At 44.6% G+C, this 20,762-nt stretch overlaps 1 protein-coding gene across 2 annotated transcripts in view; it reads left to right on the top strand.

Annotated features, from left to right (window-relative positions):
- The window catches only part of smarcal1 (SWI/SNF related, matrix associated, actin dependent regulator of chromatin, subfamily a-like 1), a 37,914-nt gene that overhangs the window by 5,294 nt on the left and 11,858 nt on the right, over positions 1 to 20,762 (top strand). Inside the window, exons 7-17 of one of the 2 annotated variants that reach the window (XR_006024884.1) lie at positions 778 to 928; positions 4,062 to 4,223; positions 5,863 to 5,928; positions 9,652 to 9,792; positions 10,182 to 10,400; positions 12,428 to 12,498; positions 12,927 to 13,026; positions 13,703 to 13,885; positions 18,131 to 18,231; positions 18,977 to 19,073; positions 20,142 to 20,416. Coding sequence is in view for 1 of the 2 variants with exons in the window: in XM_042070056.1 (XP_041925990.1) it covers positions 778 to 928; positions 4,062 to 4,223; positions 5,863 to 5,928; positions 9,652 to 9,792; positions 10,182 to 10,400; positions 12,428 to 12,498; positions 12,927 to 13,026; positions 13,703 to 13,885; positions 18,131 to 18,231; positions 18,977 to 19,073; positions 20,142 to 20,351 (1,501 nt within the window). In the remaining variant the exon portion in view is untranslated. Of the gene's footprint in view, positions 1 to 777; positions 929 to 4,061; positions 4,224 to 5,862; positions 5,929 to 9,651; positions 9,793 to 10,181; positions 10,401 to 12,427; positions 12,499 to 12,926; positions 13,027 to 13,702; positions 13,886 to 18,130; positions 18,232 to 18,976; positions 19,074 to 20,141; positions 20,717 to 20,762 lie in introns of those variants that run through there. The other variant, XM_042070056.1, reaches the window with a different exon arrangement.

Below are 20,762 nucleotides of genomic sequence, written 5' to 3'. Positions count from 1 at the left end.
ATAGTTCCTGTGAAAGCAGTTTCCCTGCAGCTGCGCTGCTTTGTACACATAAGGGAACTGGTGCAAAGCCAGTGAGGTTGCAGCCCAGTGAACTGCTAGTGATGGGACTAGTGGGCTACATAGTTGCACAATGGCTGGGTAATGACATCTGATTGAATTACATTAATAATGGATGTAGTTGTTTTGCTGTGGTGGCAAGATGGTTCATTAGCCTACTGCTGGCCCTGCAACATCATTCTCTATGTAGGAAAGGCTTTAAATTAGTTTCTTTTTTGGGCATATTAATTTATTTTCCAAAACAGATATCTCTATCATATTGCCTTCACCCAGTTGTATATGAAAGACATATCCAGAAGTCATGCCATATTTTTTAAGATTAGCTAATTGATATTTTATAGACATTGACACTTGGTCAACTGAGAGTGAGCAAGGTCCAAGAACCCTTATGAGAAACACAATTGAAAATCCAGAATCAAATAAGAACCCATGAAAAACTTTTTTTTTAATAAACAAGTAATATTTGACAACAAACTGTATTATTATAAAAAATCTAATTTATGGGCATGTCAGATAGACCTTGTAAATTCTCGATCGATGACTTGTAAGAGACACAGACCGACTCTGAAACTAAGTGTCCTGCTCTCTCTCTCTATCTCTCCCCCTCTATCTATCTCTCCTTCTCTATCTCTCCCTCTCTATCTCTCCCCCCCCCCCCCCCATCTCTGTGTCCCCATGTATCCGTGTGACGGTGCGGTGGCATATGGCGTGGCGCTGCAGCTATGCGGTGTCCAGGGAGGGCCGGCTGCTGCTGGCGGATGACATGGGCCTGGGGAAGACGGTGCAGGCCATCTGCATCGCCGCCTACTACAGGAGCGAGTGGCCACTGCTGGTCGTGTCGCCGTCCTCCGTGCGCTTCACCTGGGCCGAGGTAATAATGATCATCATCATCATCATCACCATAAAATATGGGGGGCTGTTGTTACCCCTGCCAATAATCAGAACTGGCCAATGCAACCCCCACTTCCATCATCATCATCATTAATGAAACTGTTATAGATTATTATAAAGTGGGGGACTCATCATCCAAATGTTCATCTCAAAGTTTTGCCAACAACAATTATAATGTCATAACATCTTATAACTATATATCCAAGGTAGCATAACACATGTATACAACAGTTAAAGACCCTAGGCCTTGGAGAAAAGGTTTAAAGAGGTTCTTAACGATGCCCTTGGTGTTAACCTCTCCAGCAACATCGTTTGTCACATGGTGCAGCTCTCAACCCTTCGCGCACAACCAGGAAATCAGTCATTTGCAGTGCACAACATTCACTCTGTTTAGCTTTGGTCATCAACTCTAGCACTGTCATCAACACTCTAGTTGAGCCATTGCTGTATGGAAATAGATGTACAGCCGCCGTGCCAACCTCAGAGACAGACACTCTTTAAAAATGTTTAACTCAGCCCCTACAAACACTGAGTCCCATTTCCCAGACCCCCAGCCCCTACAAACACTGAGTCCCATTTCCCAGAGCCCCAGCCCCTCTCCGTTTAACTCCCCTCTCTGCTGTCTAGCACCGCTCATTGTAATGACATGGGAGCCGATTGGCTGCACTGGATTGGCTCTCAGGAGACCCCAGTGAATCATTATGTATGTGCGGAACGCTGCGTGCTTTCTCTATTTTTTTTGGTAAATAAAAGGCTCCACTACCGTGCCGAGTGTACCCCCAGTCTGCGTGCAGCCGTGTAATGGCTAGTGATGAAAAGGCTTTGTTTGACATGCGCTTGATGTTTCCAGTGTTCGTCTGCGTCTCTCGCATGGGCTCTGTGGCCCAGTTTGGTCTCTCTGGGATCAGTGTCGTCTTCTTCTGTATCTAGTGTTATTATTCTGTGGTTTGTATTCTGGCTGGGCCTAACGAGCTCCCTCTGCCAAGCCCCTACGGTCACACATACTGTACACACACACACACACACACACACACACACACACACACTCACACAGTCAGGAACACACACACACACTCTCACTCAGAGGTACATGCACACAGTATACATGTGTTCAGACACACACACACACACACACACACTCAGGTCCTTGCTGACAGGGCTATGCACATAAAGGGGTCAGTGATATGGGTGAGCTATCAGAGTGGGGCAAACAGCAGAAGTTTGAGCAGATAAGTTAGTGAGGCTCTGTCCCAGAAAGGCATGACACATATACACACACACAAACACACACACACACACACTCATATTTACACACACACACACACACACACACACACACACACACTGTCATATTTACACACACATACTCACATACATTTGGAGAAACACACACACACACACTCATATTTACACACACATACACTCATATTTACACACACACACACACACACCTACTCACATACATTTGGAGAAACACACAGACACATATCTATGGCCTTGTTACTCAGAACATTGCCCTCCTTCTCTGTGGGTTCTGTCAGTTTTACTGTGAAGGCGTGCGGAGATCACAGTGACCTGAGCCCTGGCCCCGGCTCTGCTGCTTAGTGTGGTGCTCTGCTCTGGGTGACCTGAGCCCTGGTCCCTGCTCTGCTGCTTAGTGTGGTGCTCTGCTCTGGGTGACCTGAGCCCTGGTCCCTGCTCTGCTGCTTAGTGTGGTGCTCTGCTCTGGGTGACCTGAGCCCTGGTCCCTGCTCTGCTGCTTAGTGTGGTGCTCTGCTCTGGGTGACCTGAGCCCTGGTCCCTGCTCTGCTGCTTAGTGTGGTGCTCTGCTCTGGGTGACCTGAGCCCTGGTCCCTGCTCTGCTGCTTAGTGTGGTGCTCTGCTCTGCTCTGGGAGGCCACAGCATCCAACGTGTGACTGTGCGCCCAGCTCCCTGCTGAGTTCCCCCCGCAAAGCAGCAGTATGCTGCAAGCAGCTCTCCATTTGAGGACACTTTTTAGGGACTAAAAAGAGGCTTTTTAAGGGACTTTGAATTCATTTCAATCCATTGATGGTGTATGATCATAGTCAACTAGTGCGGTTCTATGGAGCGGTCCACTGTTCTCTGCCTCTCCTTCATCAGACGGTGTTACTTTACTTGAGTTCTCCAGTCTGATGAAGGAGAGGCAGAGAACAGTGCCGCCCCCCCCCCCCGTCTGACTCACGCTCTGGAGTTATTTATGGTCACTGTTTGCTGTGGAGACTGAGTCTTTTAGCTAGTGTTGTTTTCACTGCCTAGATAAGATCTTGAGGGTTAAGTTCAGCTAATTCAGGCTGTTAATTCAAACTGTTTATCCGTGGAGTCTAAACACACTCAGGTTGATTGTTTCAGGCGTGATGCTCTTGAGTAAAGCTGCCAGGCAGGAGTGTCTGTGTGCTTGAAGCTGCCGCAGTGTTTAGGAGACAGTATTACGCCCATATGTGAGCTCTGTCACGTACACTCTGATGTTAAACACCTCTGTCTCTGTTTCTCTGTCTGTCTGTCTGTCTCTCTGTTTCTCTGTCTGTCTGTCTGTCTGCTTGTCTGTCTGTCACTCTCTGTCTGTTTTTATACCCATTCTCCTGATACCTTTTACCCATAATTCTCTCTGGGTCCTCTATCACTCTCCCTTTCTCTCTTCTTATCTCTGTCCATCTACCCTTTCTTTCTTTTGTTTTATCTTTCTTTTCTCTCTTTCTCTCTCTCTCTCCCCCACCTGTCTGCATTGCTCTCTCTTACAATTCTATACTTTCTGCACTCTTCCCTTGGATTCTTCTCTATCTATCTCTCCTATTACCTTTTTGTCATTCTCCCTCGCTCCCTATCCTTTTCTGTATCTGCCTTTTCTTTTTTATTCTCATCCCTCTCTCCCTCTCTCTATCTCTTCCTCTCTGTCCCTTCCCATCCCTCTCTCTCTCCTTCATTCTCTCTCCCTCCAACTCTCGTCCCACCCTCTCCGTCTCCTTCACTCTCACTTTCTCTTCTTCCCTCTCTTTTCCTCTCCCTCTCTCCATCCCTCTCTTCCTCTCCCTTCTTCTCTCTCCCTCCCTCCCTCTCTCCCTCCACCTCTCTCTCCCTCTCTCCTTCCCTGCAGGCCTTCCGGCGCTGGCTGCCGTCGATGGGGGCTGACCGTGTGAACGTGTGTGTGACGGGGAGGGACAGCCTGCGCGGGGGCCTGGTCAACATCGTCAGCTACGACCTCCTGAGCAAAGTGGACAAGCAGAAGCCCGCAGAGCCCTTCAACGTGCTCATCATGGTCAGAGGCAGGACACCGAAAACACACGCACACGCACACACACACATGCACACAAACATGCTCACACATATTCACACACACATGCGCACATGCACACACGCACACACACGTCTTCCATACTATATGCAGATCTTTGTCAAACGGATGTCCGACCCTTCGGGTGATTCAAATATGATGCTTACATGCAGACATTATGTGTAAACGACACCGACGCACATGAACAGAATCTCCGCGTGGTTGAACACACACATGAACAGAATCTCCGCGTGGTTGAACACACACACATGAACAGAATCTCTGCATGTTCTTCACTTCTTTCAGACATGAGCTCAATTAAATAATGTCCGTCCGAAATATTAGGAGGGAGCCGCTTATGTTCGGAGTTCCAAATGTCTGGGTATCTTGTTCAGATATATGGCCCAACTGCTTGATATCCGCAGAACATGCAGATTCTGTGTCTGAAAGCAGCTACACGCATGCTTACTCGCCTACACAAATACACACAGAGACTCTTCCTGCATACAGTACACACACACACACACACACACACACACACACACACACACACACACACACACACACACATACACATACACCACACACACACACACACTCTGCATACTTGGTCACATACTCACTGGCCTGCAGGCTAACACACATATAGACCTACGCACGCACCTGAACACACACACACACACACTCACCTGCCAAGCGAATGCATATTCATGTCTGTGCATGGTCCCAAACATGACAGCGTGTGTGGAACGTGTGTGTGTTCATGCCCTTTTCAAAGTGCTCATCATGTTGAGAGACAGGTCACTGACCCAACCTGTCATCAGTGTGTGATGTGTGTATTAGTGTGTGTGTGTGTGTGTGTGTGTGTGTATGTGTGTGAGGGTGTGTGCATGTGTGTTTGTGTCTTATGCATGGTGAGTCACACCACGACCTGTCATCTGTCTCTGTGTGTGAGTGAGAGGGTGTGATAGCGAGTGTGTTTCCTCTACTTGGTGACTAGCCTGTCAGCACAGAGCCTCACTCTGCTGGCTGATAGCAAACACACCCAACGTCAGCTACTCTGCTCCTCCCAACACTGCCCTGCTCTGGTGTGTGGTTACAGGGCGCTCTCTGCCTTTAAAAAGAGTTCCGTGTTCTAAGTTCTGCTTCTAGAACTGCTCAGTCAGGAGAATGGAACTAGGATGTAGAACAGAGCTCAAGTCACCTCTATTCCTTAACCTCACAGAGAGGGAACATTGTGCCATTTAATGGGTGTTACAATATGGCATGTAGTTGCGAGTGACCAATATTTCCATACAGTTATTTCCATTGGGGGACTAATTCAGATGTGAATTTTGGAAGTCCTCTTGGATTTGTTTACCCATATAATAACAGGATATTTTGAGTACAGAGTGTGTATCGAAGTGTGTGTGTTGTGTATCGAAGTGTGTGTGTTGTATATCTAAGTGTGTGTGTGTTGTATATCTAAGTGTGTGTGTTGTGTATCTAAGTGTGTGTGTTGTGTATCGAAGTGTGTGTGTTGTATATCTAAGTGTGTGTGTGTTGTGTATCTAAGTGTGTGTGTTGTGTATGTAAGTGTGTGTGTTGTGTATCTAAGTGTGCAGTATGTTTGTCCTTCCTTTAGGATGAGTCCCACTTCCTGAAGAACATGAAGACTGCTCGTTGTCGAGCAGCCCTGCCTCTATTAAAGGTACTGCAGGGTCTCGCTTATACTCCTAGCACCTGAACAACAGACTTGTAAACACTACACCTGGAACGCAACAGAAGCAGAAAATAGTTTTAGTAGACTAGACTAATTTTGTTGACTGTGCGCCATACTCTACCCGTCTGGTATAGCCAGTCATTAATAATAGTGGAGTTATTGAGTCACTGATTATAGTGTAGTGGAGTTATTGAGTCACTGATTATAGTGTAGTGGAGTTATTGAGTCACTGATTATAGTGTAGTTATTAAGTCATTGATTATAGTGTAGTGGAGTTATTGAGTCATTGATTATAGTGTAGTGGAGTTATTAAGTCATTGATTATGTAAGGGATAATGTATTGTCCGCCGGATAATGTATTGTCCGCCTTCAGGTCGAAGCAAAACCCCTCCGCTGCGCGTCGGGGTTCTGTTCTCCCTGTCGGGACTTATTTTCTGATAATTACCGGCGGACAATACATTATCCCGCTTATTACACAGCTACTTGCCAAAACGAGAAAAGAAACCTAAAACAATGAATCTTTAAAAATGATTTTGCTACCGTTTCATGTCTTCCGCTGACAAAATAAATAGTTCGCCACACAGATAGAACTTGACAGTTTCAGATGTTGCGTGGCAACGTCTTACTAGCTTACTTTCCCTTTCAATGAAATTCCATTGCAATAAGCGAACGGAATTCTTGCGGAGGGATATGAAAGACGTTAATAAACCCGTTGCCATTGACAGCGGTGATTATATACTTTGCCGGGGATTTATATAGATTTAACATAGGCCCGAACGTTGGGAAAGCCCATTCATGTGAATGGAACTTTCTGCAGCACTCTGAAGAGTCGTGTAATAAAGTGGAGTTATTGAGTCACTGATTATAGTGGAGTTATTGAGTCATTGATTATAGTGGCATTATTAAGTCATTGATTATAGTGTAGTGGAGTTATTGAGTCACTGATTATAGTGGCGTTATTGAGTCATTGATTATAGTGGCGTTATTAAGTCATTGATTATAGTGTAGTGGAGTTATTGAGTCATTGATTATAGTGTAGTTATTAAGTCATTGATTATAGTGTAGTGGAGTTATTGAATCATGGATTATAGTGTAGTGGAGTTATTGAGTCACTGATTATAGTGGAGTTATTGAGTCATTGATTATAGTGGAGTTATTAAGTCATTGATTATAGTGTAGGGGTCATTCCACGTCAATTCAACCAGGGCCCACGCACTTAGGTCTCAAAAAATTCTGAAAAAATGACTAGGTGTACCTATGTTACCCAGGAGACACACTGTAAAATTACTCTTATGTAAGATCAATACTTTCCAAGATACAGACAGTTTTACAGGGGGAGGGGGGGGTGTCGATTTTGTCCAGCCTCTTTTTTTTGTCAAAGTTCACAAGCCCACAGCTCAAGAACTAAACCATGTAGGAGGCTCAAATTTTGCATGCTGGTACATAAATAGGAATAGTATGTAGCAAAATCGTCACATTTGGTCTGGATAATCCTGCATGGTCATAGCTGTCCCTCAAAGTTGATACAAATTTTATTGGAGTTTTTGGCTGGGCTCTGTTTAAGCCTTCAGAAGACATATTTGCTACATACTATTCCTATTTATGTACCAGCATGCAAAATATGAGCCTCCTACATGGTTTAGTTCTTGCGCTGTGGGCTTGTGAACTTGAAAAAAGAGGCTGGACAAAATCGACACCCCCCTCCCCCTGTAAAACTGTCTGTATCTTGGAAAGTATTGATCTTACATAAGAGTAATTTTACAGTGTGTCTCCTGGGTAACATAGGTACACCTGGTAATTTTTTCAGAATTTTTTCGTGGGCCCTGGTTGAACTGACGTGGAATGACCCGTAGTGGACTTATTGAGTCATTGATTATAGTGGAGTTGAATTATTGAGTCATTGATTATAGTGTAGTGGATCTATTAAGTCATTGATTATAGTGGAGTTATTGAGTCACTGATTATAGTGGAGTTATTGAGTCATTGATTATAGTGGCGTTATTAAGTCATTGATTATAGTGTAGTGGAGTTATTAAGTCATTGATTATAGTTTAGTGGAGTTATTGAGTCATTGATTATAGTGGAGTTATTGAGTCATTGATTATAGTGGAAGCTAATTGTTGCAGCGTATACTCTGTGGAAGGAATGCTTCAGTTTTGTGCCCAGTGCAGCTCCTCTGTCATAATGCGATGGCTGAAGTGATGTGAAACTGTAATCTAACTGAAAGCCATACATCGTTCCCAGTGGTCTGATTGCTTCGTGCGCTCTAGGCTAGCGTGGGCGGGAGTGGCCGGATGTGTCCTGCTCTCAGTGGCAGCCTGGCTCACAGTCAGATGAACTTTCCCAAAGGGCTGAGCCCTCAACTTCCTTCAAAACAAGCCGCGCTGCTCCCAGAAACCCCTGGGGCAAGGTCCTTGCACACCTCCGGGGCTGTCACGCCTGATCTGTCCATCTTCATCCTCTCCTCCTCCATCTGTCTATCTATCTCTCCTCCCCCTCCCTTGCACACACTATCTCTCTCTCTCTCTCTCTAGCATTCTCTCTGCCTCTTTCTCTATTACACTAGCTCTCTCTTTCTCTCTAGCCTTTTCTCTCTACCACACTCTCTAGCGTTCTCTCTCCCTCTTTCTCTCTCTCCACCACACTCTCTCACTACCACTCTCTCTCTCTCTAGCGTTCTCTCTCCCTCTCTCTCTCTCCACCACACTCTCTCACTACCACTCTCTCTCTCTCTCTCTCTCTAGTGTTCTCTCTCCCTCTCTCTCTCTCCACCACACTTTCTCTCTCCACCACACTCTCTCTCTCTCTCCACCACACTCTCTCACTACCACTCTCTCTCTCTCTCTCTCTCTCTCTCTCTCTCTCTAGTGTTCTCTCTCCCCCTCTCTCTCTCCACCACACTTTCTCTCTCTCTCTCCACCACACTCTCCCTCTTTCTCTATTACTCTAGCACTCTCTTTCTCTCTCTCTAGCTTTCTCTCTCTCTACCACACTCTGTCTTTTTCTTTCTCTCTAGCTCTCTTTCCCTATCTCTCTCTCTCCATTGCTCTATCTCTCCATCATGTCTTCCAGGGTGGTGTAGTAAGCCGTTTATCTTAGAGGCAGGAGATAAAATAGGTCTCGGTCAATACCCAGTGGCTTCATGTTGTTCCTGCCAGTGTTGTTCTTCTGACCTTTAGTGATCCATGACGCCTCCAAGCCCTCATGAGGTGAATTATTCTGATGAGGTTTGATTTATATAAGCCCCTAACAGCTCCTGAGGCGTTTGGCCATAAATAAGTTACAGGGCTTAACTGATCCAGCACGCTGTCTGCTACGGAGCCTGGCGGAAGATTGATAATTCAAATGGTTATTTAAATACCCTAATTATTGCAGAAAAACAAATTAGAGTACGATTTGCTATTCATCAGAAGTTTGGCGAAAGTATTCTTGCTGTGATGCCACTTCATCAAGATCTCATCAACCTCTAGTGAATGGAGATGAAATACCAGTGGTGGCAAAAGAAAGCCATACTGTTGTATCATCAAAGCCTCAAAAACCAGAATCTGAAATTGCATGTACCCTACCATTGTTTTAAATAAGATTTAATCATGTTATCATTCTGGGCATGAATATATCAATGTGATGCATATTACATAACATAGTAATTATATGCAGTTCTATTGCAATTATTTACTCCTTCTTTCCTGATTGGCTGTGCTGCTTTGACAGGCGGCCAAGCGAGTGATTCTGCTGTCGGGGACCCCAGCCATGTCCCGCCCCTCGGAACTCTATACCCAGATCCTGGCAGTGCGGCCCTCGCTTTTCCCGCGCTTTCATGACTTCGGCGTGCGCTACTGTGGAGCCAAACAGGTAAGGCCTGGCTCCACCAATCAGAGAAGTACACACGCTTCTGGTAGAGGCTTCACCAATCAGAGAAGTACACACGCTCCTGGTAGAGGCTCCACCAATCATATCCGAGTAGTATTATTTATTAGTAATTATTTGACTGACTCGACTGTAGTGAGTTGTGGGTGTGGTGAGACATGCCAAGTCTTAAAATCTAAAATGTAAAAAATGAATGCCATGAAATAGATTTTGCAGCTATGTTCAGATCTTTTGTGGAGAATAGAATAGTAGTTTTGGTTAACTATTTAGTTCTCTATCTGTCTATCTATCTGTCTCTCTGTCTGTCTCTCTATCTATCTATCTATCTATCTATCTATCTCTCTGCCTCTCTCTATCTCTCACTCTACCCCCAGCATGCGTGGGGCTGGGACTACTCCGGCTCGTCCAACCTGACGGAGCTGCGTGTGCTGCTGGAGGAGAGCCTGATGCTGCGGCGCCTCAAGAGCGACGTCCTCTCCCAGCTGCCCGCCAAGCAGCGCAAGGTGGTCGTGGTCACCACCGACGGCATCAACACCCGCACCAAGGCCGCGCTGTCCGCCGCCGCCAAGGACCTCGCCAGAGGAGCCCATAACGTGAGCCACTGGGATTGCTACTGGTGTTACTGCTACTGGTGTTACTGCTACTGGTGTTACTACTACTGGTGTTACTGGTGTTACTACTGGCTCAAACAGTAACAGAAACGCATGAGCAAGGGTGACGAATACACGTCTAACAGGGTAGACACACCAGGCGCGTAACTGAAGCGTGCGTTCCATTCGCCACGCGTAAAAATCCATTTTAAAAATCAAATAGAGCACGAAGCAAGCTGCTTCCCTGGGTGGTGTTAACAAGGCGGCAGGCGGAAGCGGGGTGGCGTAGACAGGGGGCAGATGGAAGCTGGGTGGTGTTTACAGGGGGCAGATGGAAGCGGGGTGGTGTTTACAGGGGGCAGATGGAAGCTGGGTGGTGTTTACAGGGGGCAGATGGAAGCTGGGTGGTGTTTACAGGGGGCAGATGGAAGCTGGGTGGTGTTTACAGGGGGCAGATGGAAGCGGGGTGGCGTAGACAGGGGGCAGATGGAAGCTGGGTGGTGTTTACAGGGGGCAGATGGAAGCGGGGTGGCATTTACAGGGGGCAGATGGAAGCGGGTGGCGTTTACATGGGGCAGATGGAAGCTGGGTGGCGTTTACAGGGGGCAGATGGAAGCTGGGTGGTGTTTACAGGGGGCAGATGGAAGCTGGGTGGCGTTAACGGGGCAGATGGAAGCTGGGTGGGAGTGTTGATGGGGCATTATGCAGCAGTTCTTTATGACAAATAAATCATAGTGGGTGGTTTTAGTTGTATGTTCCTACTTTTTCTGTTTCTGGTGCGCACTAAGTTTTGCACCTGAAACTTGAACAAAAGGTCCCTTTTATGGGCTTCTTACAATATGTGACCCTGCAAGGCGAAACTAGTCGCTTTGCGCACAGTGCTATTTTGAGAAAATCCACGACAAACAAACGTACGTGTTAAATTGTCGAATTTCACGTTTTTGCATAATTTGACAGTATACAGTCTACACTTTCATATTGTGAACAAATTTCCCGGATAAACATACGTTTTGACTGTTAAACCCTGACTTTATTTAGGTGAAGATTCAACACATTAGCAGTCATTCCCTTTGTCCACGCCACTATAAGGTTTTACGGTAGAGCTAAAATGTACTCATTACTCGTTACTCAATGTGTCAGCTCTATCGTTCTTGGCAAATGTAACCGAATATGAATGTGAAAGACTTGCCTTTCAGGGCACGAACAGTCAAAAGCACGAACTTTTAGAAATATCTTGGCGTCATTTTACGGACCAGGAGACGTTTTCCATTGACGTAGCGCATTTTAAAAGTAGGCCTATACACACTCTCTCTCTCCCCTTACTTCCCCCGAAATACATTAATTATATTTTATAGTGACACCTTATGACCGTCCCAGGTATTAACGGTTGATAAAACTGGACATAGTCAGTCATCCGCTTCAAAGTCACGCTACCGTAAGGCTAATAATAGCTGCGTCCTCACACTATCGCACGTGACAAATTTACTTAAAAAGGTGATTTTCTCCTCTTCTGGCTTATCGTGACAGGAGAACCATGCCAACTTTGGATCTTAGCGATACTTTTTGCAATACCCTCGATATACATATCGTTGGAAAGCTTAGTTAATGGCCGTTCGTGTGAACACAATAACATTTTGTAAATTTTACCAAAGCGACTGGTTTTGATTTGCAGGGTCACATATAATATAATATATTCCCAAAATAATTTTCAAAAGTTGTTGGTGAAATTGATCATCATTAAATGTGTTTCCGTAAGTAGTATTACCGATCAATGTCAATTACATTTTCAGAGACAAAGCAAGTGTGTAAGTGTTTAAAAAGTGTATAAGCAAGAGTATAACATCTGTTTCCTCGCAAGCTTGTGCTTTATGTTTATGTGTGAGTGAATGTCTTTGTTACCTTTTGCATAATTTATGCCACACAGCTAACCCTCTTCATAAACAACCAAAGTGTGTGAGGGTTGTTTGTGTGTGCACAGATAAAATGATAATAATGATAAACTTCTGTTTTGATGTGCATTGAACCCGCAGAAGATGAAAGAGAAAGAAGCTCTTCTGGTTTATTTTAACCACACGGCGGAGGCCAAAATCCGGGCCATTATGTGAGTTTATTTAAGACAACAAACAAACAACACAAACAAACAAAGAAAACAACACACTGCCTCTGTTGATTTATCATAAAACTCAGACAAGAGGGACACACTCTAGCCATACTCTTACATATGAGTCAGCTTTCCGTGCTTTGGGTTGCACAGCTAATTGATTTTTAATCGCTATTCGAACTAATGCAAGTAGCTAATCCCAAAGGCTGGAATAGGCTCTAAGCAACGCCACTCGGTCCCAATTGTCAAATCAAATCCCAATTGTGTCAATATGCAATATGTGTCAGAAAAATAATTAGATATTTTCTACAAATCGTGCAGCCTTGAAAAGCAGTGTTCCTTAACCCCTTTTCTGCTTGATTCTGTGTTCTAAAGCGGTGTTCCTTAATCCCTTTTCTGCTCGGTTCTGTGTGGTTTTCTCTGCTCAGGGAGTACATCATGGACATGTTGGAGTGCCGGGAGAAGTTCCTGGTGTTCGCCCATCACAAGCTGGTGCTGGACAGCATCACCAGAGAACTGGGAGAGAAGGTGAGAGGACAGTTAATGGCTATCTCGATCAAGTGTATAATGTACCAGGGATCATCGTTTTCACACATTGCTCCAGGTTCCACAAGCTAAGAATATGGGCACAGCACCACGTATAACATGTGACACATGACATACATACAATACTGTAGGTGACATATAACATGTAACATATATTCCATCCTGACCCCATCCAATGAAAACACATCATCACATAAGAACACACAAGTAAGCTCATTGTAACACAGTCCACATACCAAACGGGGGTAACACGTGATCCCAAGAATGGATTGTAAAAAATGATTTAGACATTAAAAAGACTTTGAGTTGATTTTGTTTAAAATGTAAAATCATTGTATAAAGCCCACTGGACGATTTGATTGGTCGGTGGGTTTTCATACGGGCATAGAAGCTTGTCAATGGATCAAGTCCAGTCCGAATTTCCTGACCTCAGATCTTGTGGGATGGGTTAAAATCGGGCTGGCTTCCTGGCTTCTATTTGCCGTTTCTTTGGCCAAGGACTCGGTGTATAACAGTGTAGTATTATAGTGTTGCAATAATGCAGAAAGATGTTGCAATTGCTTCTTTCAAAATATGATTAGAGCAAAATACGGCAAGGCAAGTTTATTTATATAACGCATTTCATACACACGTTCTTTACATGTTCTGCGCCCTGCAGGGTGTGAAATACATCCGTATCGACGGTTCTACGCCGTCTGCAGAGCGGCAGCAGCTGTGTGAGCGGTTCCAGTTCTCAGAGAAGAGCTGCGTGGCTGTGCTGTCCATCACCGCCGCCAACATGGGCCTCACACTCCACGCTGCTGACCTGGTGGTGTTCGCCGAGCTCTTCTGGAACCCGGGGGTGAGTGTGTGTGTGTGTGTGTGTGTGTGTGTCAGGGCTCCTATGGTCATGGAAAACCTGGAAAAGTCATGGAATTGTAACATTTTATTTTCTGGGCCTGGAGATATCATGGAATTCAGTAAATTCATTGGTTTTAGAATTAAATTGAATTTAGTCATACCTACAGTAGGATCCGTAGGCTTCACTAGAGCCCCTTTAGTGGGGCACATGCCCCAGTACTGAACTGCTGTGCTCCAGTACAATCTTAAGTCCAGGTTCAACTAGTTCCTGAGACAGGACGTGTTGAGGGCCAGATGTACTAACGCTTTTGCGCCCACTTCAGGCGTATTTGTTTCGCAATGTGCGTGTAAAATCATTGCGTGGTATGTACAAACAGGCCGCAATGATGTAAAAGCGCAAACTGTCCGACACGGGAGCTGAAAGTGGCAGATTGCGATTGTCATGTCATGCATATGCATTCATGGGAGGATCCAGGGGAAAGTGGGAGTTTAGCGTAAAAAGATGGGAGGGGAAGAGTAAAGAGCGCCTAATTATGTATTCCGCAGTATGTACAAAGACTGCTCCTGAAAGCGCACGTCTATTCTGCGCCTAAATACTTCCGCCTTGTAAAAGCAGGTGTTAATCCAAATTGCAGTTCAATGCGTCAATAAGAGAACCTTTCAAAGCCAACAGAATCGCTATTTAGAGCACCAGTTTTTGTGGTGAAAGTATTTGTACTACCAAAAGCAACCTTAACTTTCGTTGGCCTTTCGAATGTCTTACTTTCACTTTCACGTCATTCACTTAAACTTTCCTACTTGCTAGATTTGACCAATCTTCCATAGCCTACGTGCACAAGTAGTTTGAGTAGAACTACTGATCTTCATTATCTCCCTGCTTGATGACATTGTATCATGTATGGTATTATTTCATGATCGCTAAACGTTGATTCTTTTTAATGTTGTCATCATTTAACTTCATTCAACTGCGCTTGTATGTAGGTGCTGCCATTCAGTTGTGGACGTTCGTATTAAATTGCGTTTATGGGCGGAGAAAGGCGCAGTTCACACTAAGGATTGAACGATTGATAAATACGAGGGAAACTTGGGTTTGACAGCGTTCGCAATCGGCGGTGTGTCCATGACGCTGATAACGCAACGTTCGCAAATGTACGTACATCTGTCCCTGAGTGTCCTAATTCAAGTGTAGGCTGTTATGTTTATTTGAGAACATTAAGAACATTATTTGTGTACACAGAGACAGAGTTTACTAAAAAGAAACTCGCTTGAACAACTCTCTTTAGCAGTTTTTCCGCTTGCCGCCGTCCTGCCAAAACCTTTCTTTTTAGTAAACGTTGTGTACACAAACAATGTTCTCAATGCTCGAGTTCATGTGTAGAGACCCTTCAAGCAAAGTTTCATGTTGTCGAGCCTTCCTAGTGTTTTAAATATAGTAGATAAGTATATATACTCTTTTGATCCCGTGAGGGAAATTTGGTCTCTGCATTTATCCCAATCCGTGAATTAGTGAAACACACACAGCACACAGTGTACACACAGTGAGGTGAAGCACACACTTATCCCGGCGCAGTGAGCTGCATGCATCAACAGCATCAATGCGTGAGTGAGTGTCATGGTGATAGTGCAAATGAGTAAGTTCAACAGTGCAACAGTGCAAGAATAAAGCCTATATATCTATATATATAAGAAAAGGTATAAGTGTGGCCACAGTTCGGCTGTGGCATGGAGGGAGGGGTTATGCATATGAGGTCACATACCGGTAATTTGACTGCTTCCTTCATAGGCAAGGCAAGGCAATTTTATTTATATAGCACATTTCACAGGGGTAATTAAATTTGCTTTACATAAACAAGAGTACATAAAAGCATAAAAGGGCAGTAGTTTAAAAATGTTTAAAAAGTAATGTACATAAAGTAAAATAGTTAAAATACATGAAAGAAAACACAGAATAATTAAAAGATAGTGTGCAGAATTACTGGAATAGATAATATATAATGGTTCTGGAGAAAACACATTTTATCCAGTGTTGTCACTTTTCATAATTGGCCTCGACCCAACGCTCCACCCTGCCGACCTGGTGGTGTTCACCGAGTTCTTCTGAAACCTGTGTGTGTGTGTGTATGTGTCTGGACATCAAGCTCCGCACCGCAGACATGGTGGTTTTTGCAGAGCTCTCCTGGAACTTGTGTGCGTGTGTGTGTGTATGTATATTTGTGTGTGCGTGTGCGTGCATGAGCCTTACGCTGCACACCAGCTTGTGTTCGCCAAGCTCTTCCGGAACTCTGCTGGTCTCTTGCTGGGTGTGGGTGTGTTTTTTTTTTTTTTTCTTTTTCATGTTTGTGTGTGTGTGTGCGCATGTATACGTTTTATCCCATATCCTGTTTTTTGTTTTGGTTTTTTTGTGTGTGAGATTGAGTGGGACAATAAGGAAATGTGAAATGCAGTAGACTACATTTACATGAAGATTGGGCTGCACTGGTAGAGCCCCCTGACAGGAGTAATGCTCTCGGCTTGGAGCAGTGCACATTATTCATCCTCTCAGTGACACTCTTCAAAGTGTATACTGTATGGATGTATGTATGTATGTATGTATGTATGTAGGAGTCTTCCCAGTATGTCCTCTGTATTCCAGGAATCTTCACAGTATATGTCCTCTGTACCCCAAGAGTCCATACAATTCATCCATTCACTTTTTCTCTCTATCTGGAACCCTTGTGATTTCATTTAATGCAATCCCACACATCTTCCCCCAGTGTGTCTGAGTGAAAGCTAGCAGCAGCATTGAGGACCGCTGGTTACGAGATGAAACCTGATGAGGTGTAATGCTGGCAGTCCTCTGAGATTATGACACTGGTGGTGTCCGCAGTGGTCAAGTGGACCACCCTTGACCGTGGAGTATCATTGACACCTTTGTCTGAAAGTCATTTATCTGGTGTTTTCCATCTGTAGTGTTTCATTGTCCAGTCAAAGGCAAAGCACAGAGGTTGATTGGACCACCCACTAGCACTTTCTGATAGATAGATAGATAGATAGATAGATAGATAGATAGATAGATAGATACTTTAATTCAAGGTCTCAGTAGCATACAGACATCACACACAACATGCACTTACAGCAGAAATGGTAAATATAAGTATAAACATATAACAAAACTCCACTGTACAATAGAGACAGTAAAAGATAAGAAAAAGTAACAAAACTAAATACTAAATATACTGTATCAATTAATTTTAAAAAAAAGACAGTGTGCTTGAGGGTGATCAAGCATGATACGCTTTCAAGTCGTTTATCCGTTGTTTTGTCCAGTGAAGTGTCAAAAATGTGCTCAAAAAAGATTGCAAAAACACTGCTCTAGGACGTGGAGAGTGTCCTTTTTAAAAATCTTTGTTATTTTTCTGATGTTCCTTATCTAATGTTCCGTTGTATCTTGTAGTTCAGTAAAGGCACCACTCAAACCTTACGCTCTCCAAGCACTTGTTGAACTGAAGAACCCCATTAATGTAGTGCTTAGTGTTTAGATGCTTTTATTTCATGTGTGAACTGAAGAACCCCATTAATGTAGTGCTTAGTGTTTAGAAGCTTTTATTTCATGTGTGTGGGAGTATAGCGAAGGGGCATGTTGCTTTAGAGACTTGACACTGTAGTGGTTTGACCCATGTGGTAAGAGTTTTTTTATTTCTCCCCTCAGAGCAAAGGCTGTCTCAAGGTTTCACCTTGTTGTGGTGCTTTTTTTTTCTCTGTCTGTGGCCTTAAACCATTATGGCTCAGAGAGTTGAGTGGTGTGTCCTTTCATTGAAGCGGTTTTCCGTATAATGCCTGGCTGAAAGGGGGGAAAATAAAACAAGTTCAGGCCGAATGTGATTGCGTTTAGCCGTAACGGGTGACGTAATCTCATTTCTTCCACACCCCCGAGGTCAAATTGTGTTCATTGTTGTGGCTTCAGCCATCGGTTGGCAAAACTGTTTGCTTGTAATGCCTTTAGTAAACACAGAGCTATCCACAAATAGCTGAAGGTGTGCGTGTGTGTGTGTGTGCCAATCATGTGAAAATGAGATTTATCTGTGTGTGTGTTTGTGCGTGTTGCTGTGTGTGTCACGCACCAATCAGCTAAAGGTGTGTGCGTGTCTGTCTGGTGTTTCCCTGCGTGTGTGTTGCTGTGTTTGCGTGTGAGTGTGTGTTTGTGTTCCACCAGTCATCTGAAATCCATTTGTGTGTCTGTCTGACTGACCGTGCCCCCCTCCCCCAGGTGCTGGTTCAGGCGGAGGACCGAGTGCACCGCATCGGGCAGACCAGTAATGTGGACATCCATTACCTGGTGGCCAAAGGCACCGCGGATGACCATCTCTGGTGAGGCCGCACACTGAGCTTCAGTCACTGAGTCTAAATCAGTTAGGGCTTTAGGACACTCACTAGATGCAGTCCGCCTGTGAGTGCTGCGTTTGACCACTGTGACATGATGACTTTTATTTTGATACACACATTTTTATATTTCTCAAAGATTCTAGAGCGGAGACCATGTAGATGCTGCGCTAGATATAATCTAGATCTGTTAAATCTTCATACACTAGATAACCATGCATTTTATATATATGTTTTAAGATTTAAATAACTACATTCTTTCAGTATTTTTTGCATTTTCGACATTGCATATGGTTGGGTTTCCTTGACTTCAGCCAACATGCAGACCAGTAAAAACTCACTAGTCACATTCAAATATTTTTGAATCTTTCGTATGTCCTGAATTGCGATATTTATTTTTGTACCCACCCGTAATTGTTTGAGAGAAAACAAAAGCATTTGAATGAAAGCATCTCTCCCTAGCAACGCTGCTCCTGCAGGTCCGGTCAGCACTGACTGGTGGAAGGCGCTGGCTGTGTGTGTTGGTTGGCCGTACTGATGTCCTAAGATAACAGCGCTCGGGGGCTAAGCACTGAGTGGAGTGCACCGCGCCATGCTGCGCACTCTAAAAACATCTCTGTATCTGCCCAGCGAGGGCCCATTCAGTGCACACTGCCCTAATGCACCCTTTTGTTACCCACTCCATCTCTTTGTGTGTGTTCATGTGTGTGTGTCCGTGTGTGTCCGCCCTCAGGCCGATGATTCAGGAGAAAATGAACATACTGGAGCAGGTGGGACTGTCCGAGGCCAATATCTCCGACAGGGCTGAGTGTGCCAGCTTCCACAGCAAGGTCGTACACACACACATATGGTTGCACGCACACACACACACATGGTTGCACGCACACACACACACGGTCACACACATGGGTGATACACACGCGCACACACACATAGTTGCACACACACACACGCACAGTATACATACACGTGTACACACACACACACACACACATATACTGTATACACATAAAAGTATGCATGTGCACATATATGCATGTTTGCACACTCATGTACATTCACTAACACACACTCACTCAATGTCAAACTCCTTACTTGCATATGATCAGAAAAAATACACTAGGATCCTAAATGTTTGAATTGTATAAAATTGTTTTTGAATTTTTTACGGCAAAAACGAAAACAATCGGTTTTACCTAGCTCAAGTTGCTGCAGCCAGGCAGCTACAGCGCTACACTCTGGGGGCATGTCCGTCAGCCGCCATGTTCATGCCCCCAGAGTGTAGCGCTGTAGCTGCCCCATGTTCATGCCCCCAGAGTGTAGCGCTGTAGCTGCCCCATGCTCATGCCCCCAGAGTGTAGCGCTGTAGCTGCCCCATGTTCATGCCCCCAGAGTGTAGCGCTGTAGCTGCCCCATGCTCATGCCCCCAGAGTGTAGCGCTGTAGCTGCCCCATGCTCATGCCCCCAGAGTGTAGCGCTGTAGCTGCCCCATGTTCATGCCCCCAGAGTGTAGCGCTGTAGCTGCCCCATGTTCATGCCCCCAGAGTGTAGCGCTGTAGCTGCCCAGCTGCTTTACTCTGTGACCTTGAGAAATGGAGATCTATGTGAAAAGTTGCCGGATTACTCCTTTAAGCAAATTGATTTTAAAAGCTTATCAGAAATCTCTCAATTCTGTATGACGTGTAACACAAGAAAATATTATTCTGTGTTTGACGTGTAACACAAGAAAATATTAATACAGTTGAATAATAAAGCTTTGTTTCTTTACCATAATTATTTTTTGTTATTTATAGCTAAGAGTAAAGTTCTCCAATATTACTAAATTATACATATTATAATTATAATAACGGTGATTGTGTGTGTGTGTGTGTGTGTTTGTTTGTGTGCACGTGCCACAGGACCCCAAGCAGAGCACCATCACAGAGATGTTCCAGCGCTCGTTTACAGAAGACGAGGTGGACGAGGCGGACGAGGCGGCTCTGCTGGAGGCCGCGAGCGACTGGGACGACGCAGACGCAGACAAGGGCAGCAGCGCAGCTCTGAAAGCAGACGACTTCTCCGAGAGCCCCAGCAAGAAGAGACGCTTAGAGCACTACTTCAGTCGGTGATCCGACCGCATTAAGACGGCATAGCAAACTACATCAGCCGATGATCCGACTGCAATGACCTGGTTGTAGTTGGACCGTACAGAGGACTGCGTCAGCCAATGATTAGTCTTCAGCTTGCCAGCAATAACACTGCTGAGATTTCCCTTTTAAAAAGGCGGATTTGTTTGATTATGCTGTTTTGATTTTGCTTTATTGTTGTTTGGCTAAAAATATGTTATAATAAATATATTATTTTCGTAACTGTTGAACCTTACCATCATGACAGATCACTTGAGATCTGAGACCACTCTTTGTGTGTGTTGTGAGAGAAAAGCCTGCACAGCTTGATAAATATAATAAAGAGTGATTATTTAATGTTCAGTTTGCCACTCTGCCTCTGTGTTAATGATGTCTTTATATTGTCAATGGCAG

Source organism: Alosa sapidissima, chromosome 2 (genome assembly GCF_018492685.1).
Source record: "Alosa sapidissima isolate fAloSap1 chromosome 2, fAloSap1.pri, whole genome shotgun sequence".
Lineage (NCBI taxonomy): Eukaryota > Metazoa > Chordata > Actinopteri > Clupeiformes > Clupeidae > Alosa > Alosa sapidissima.
Note: the sequence above shows the minus strand (reverse complement) of the source record. Positions and strands in the feature narration are given on the sequence as shown.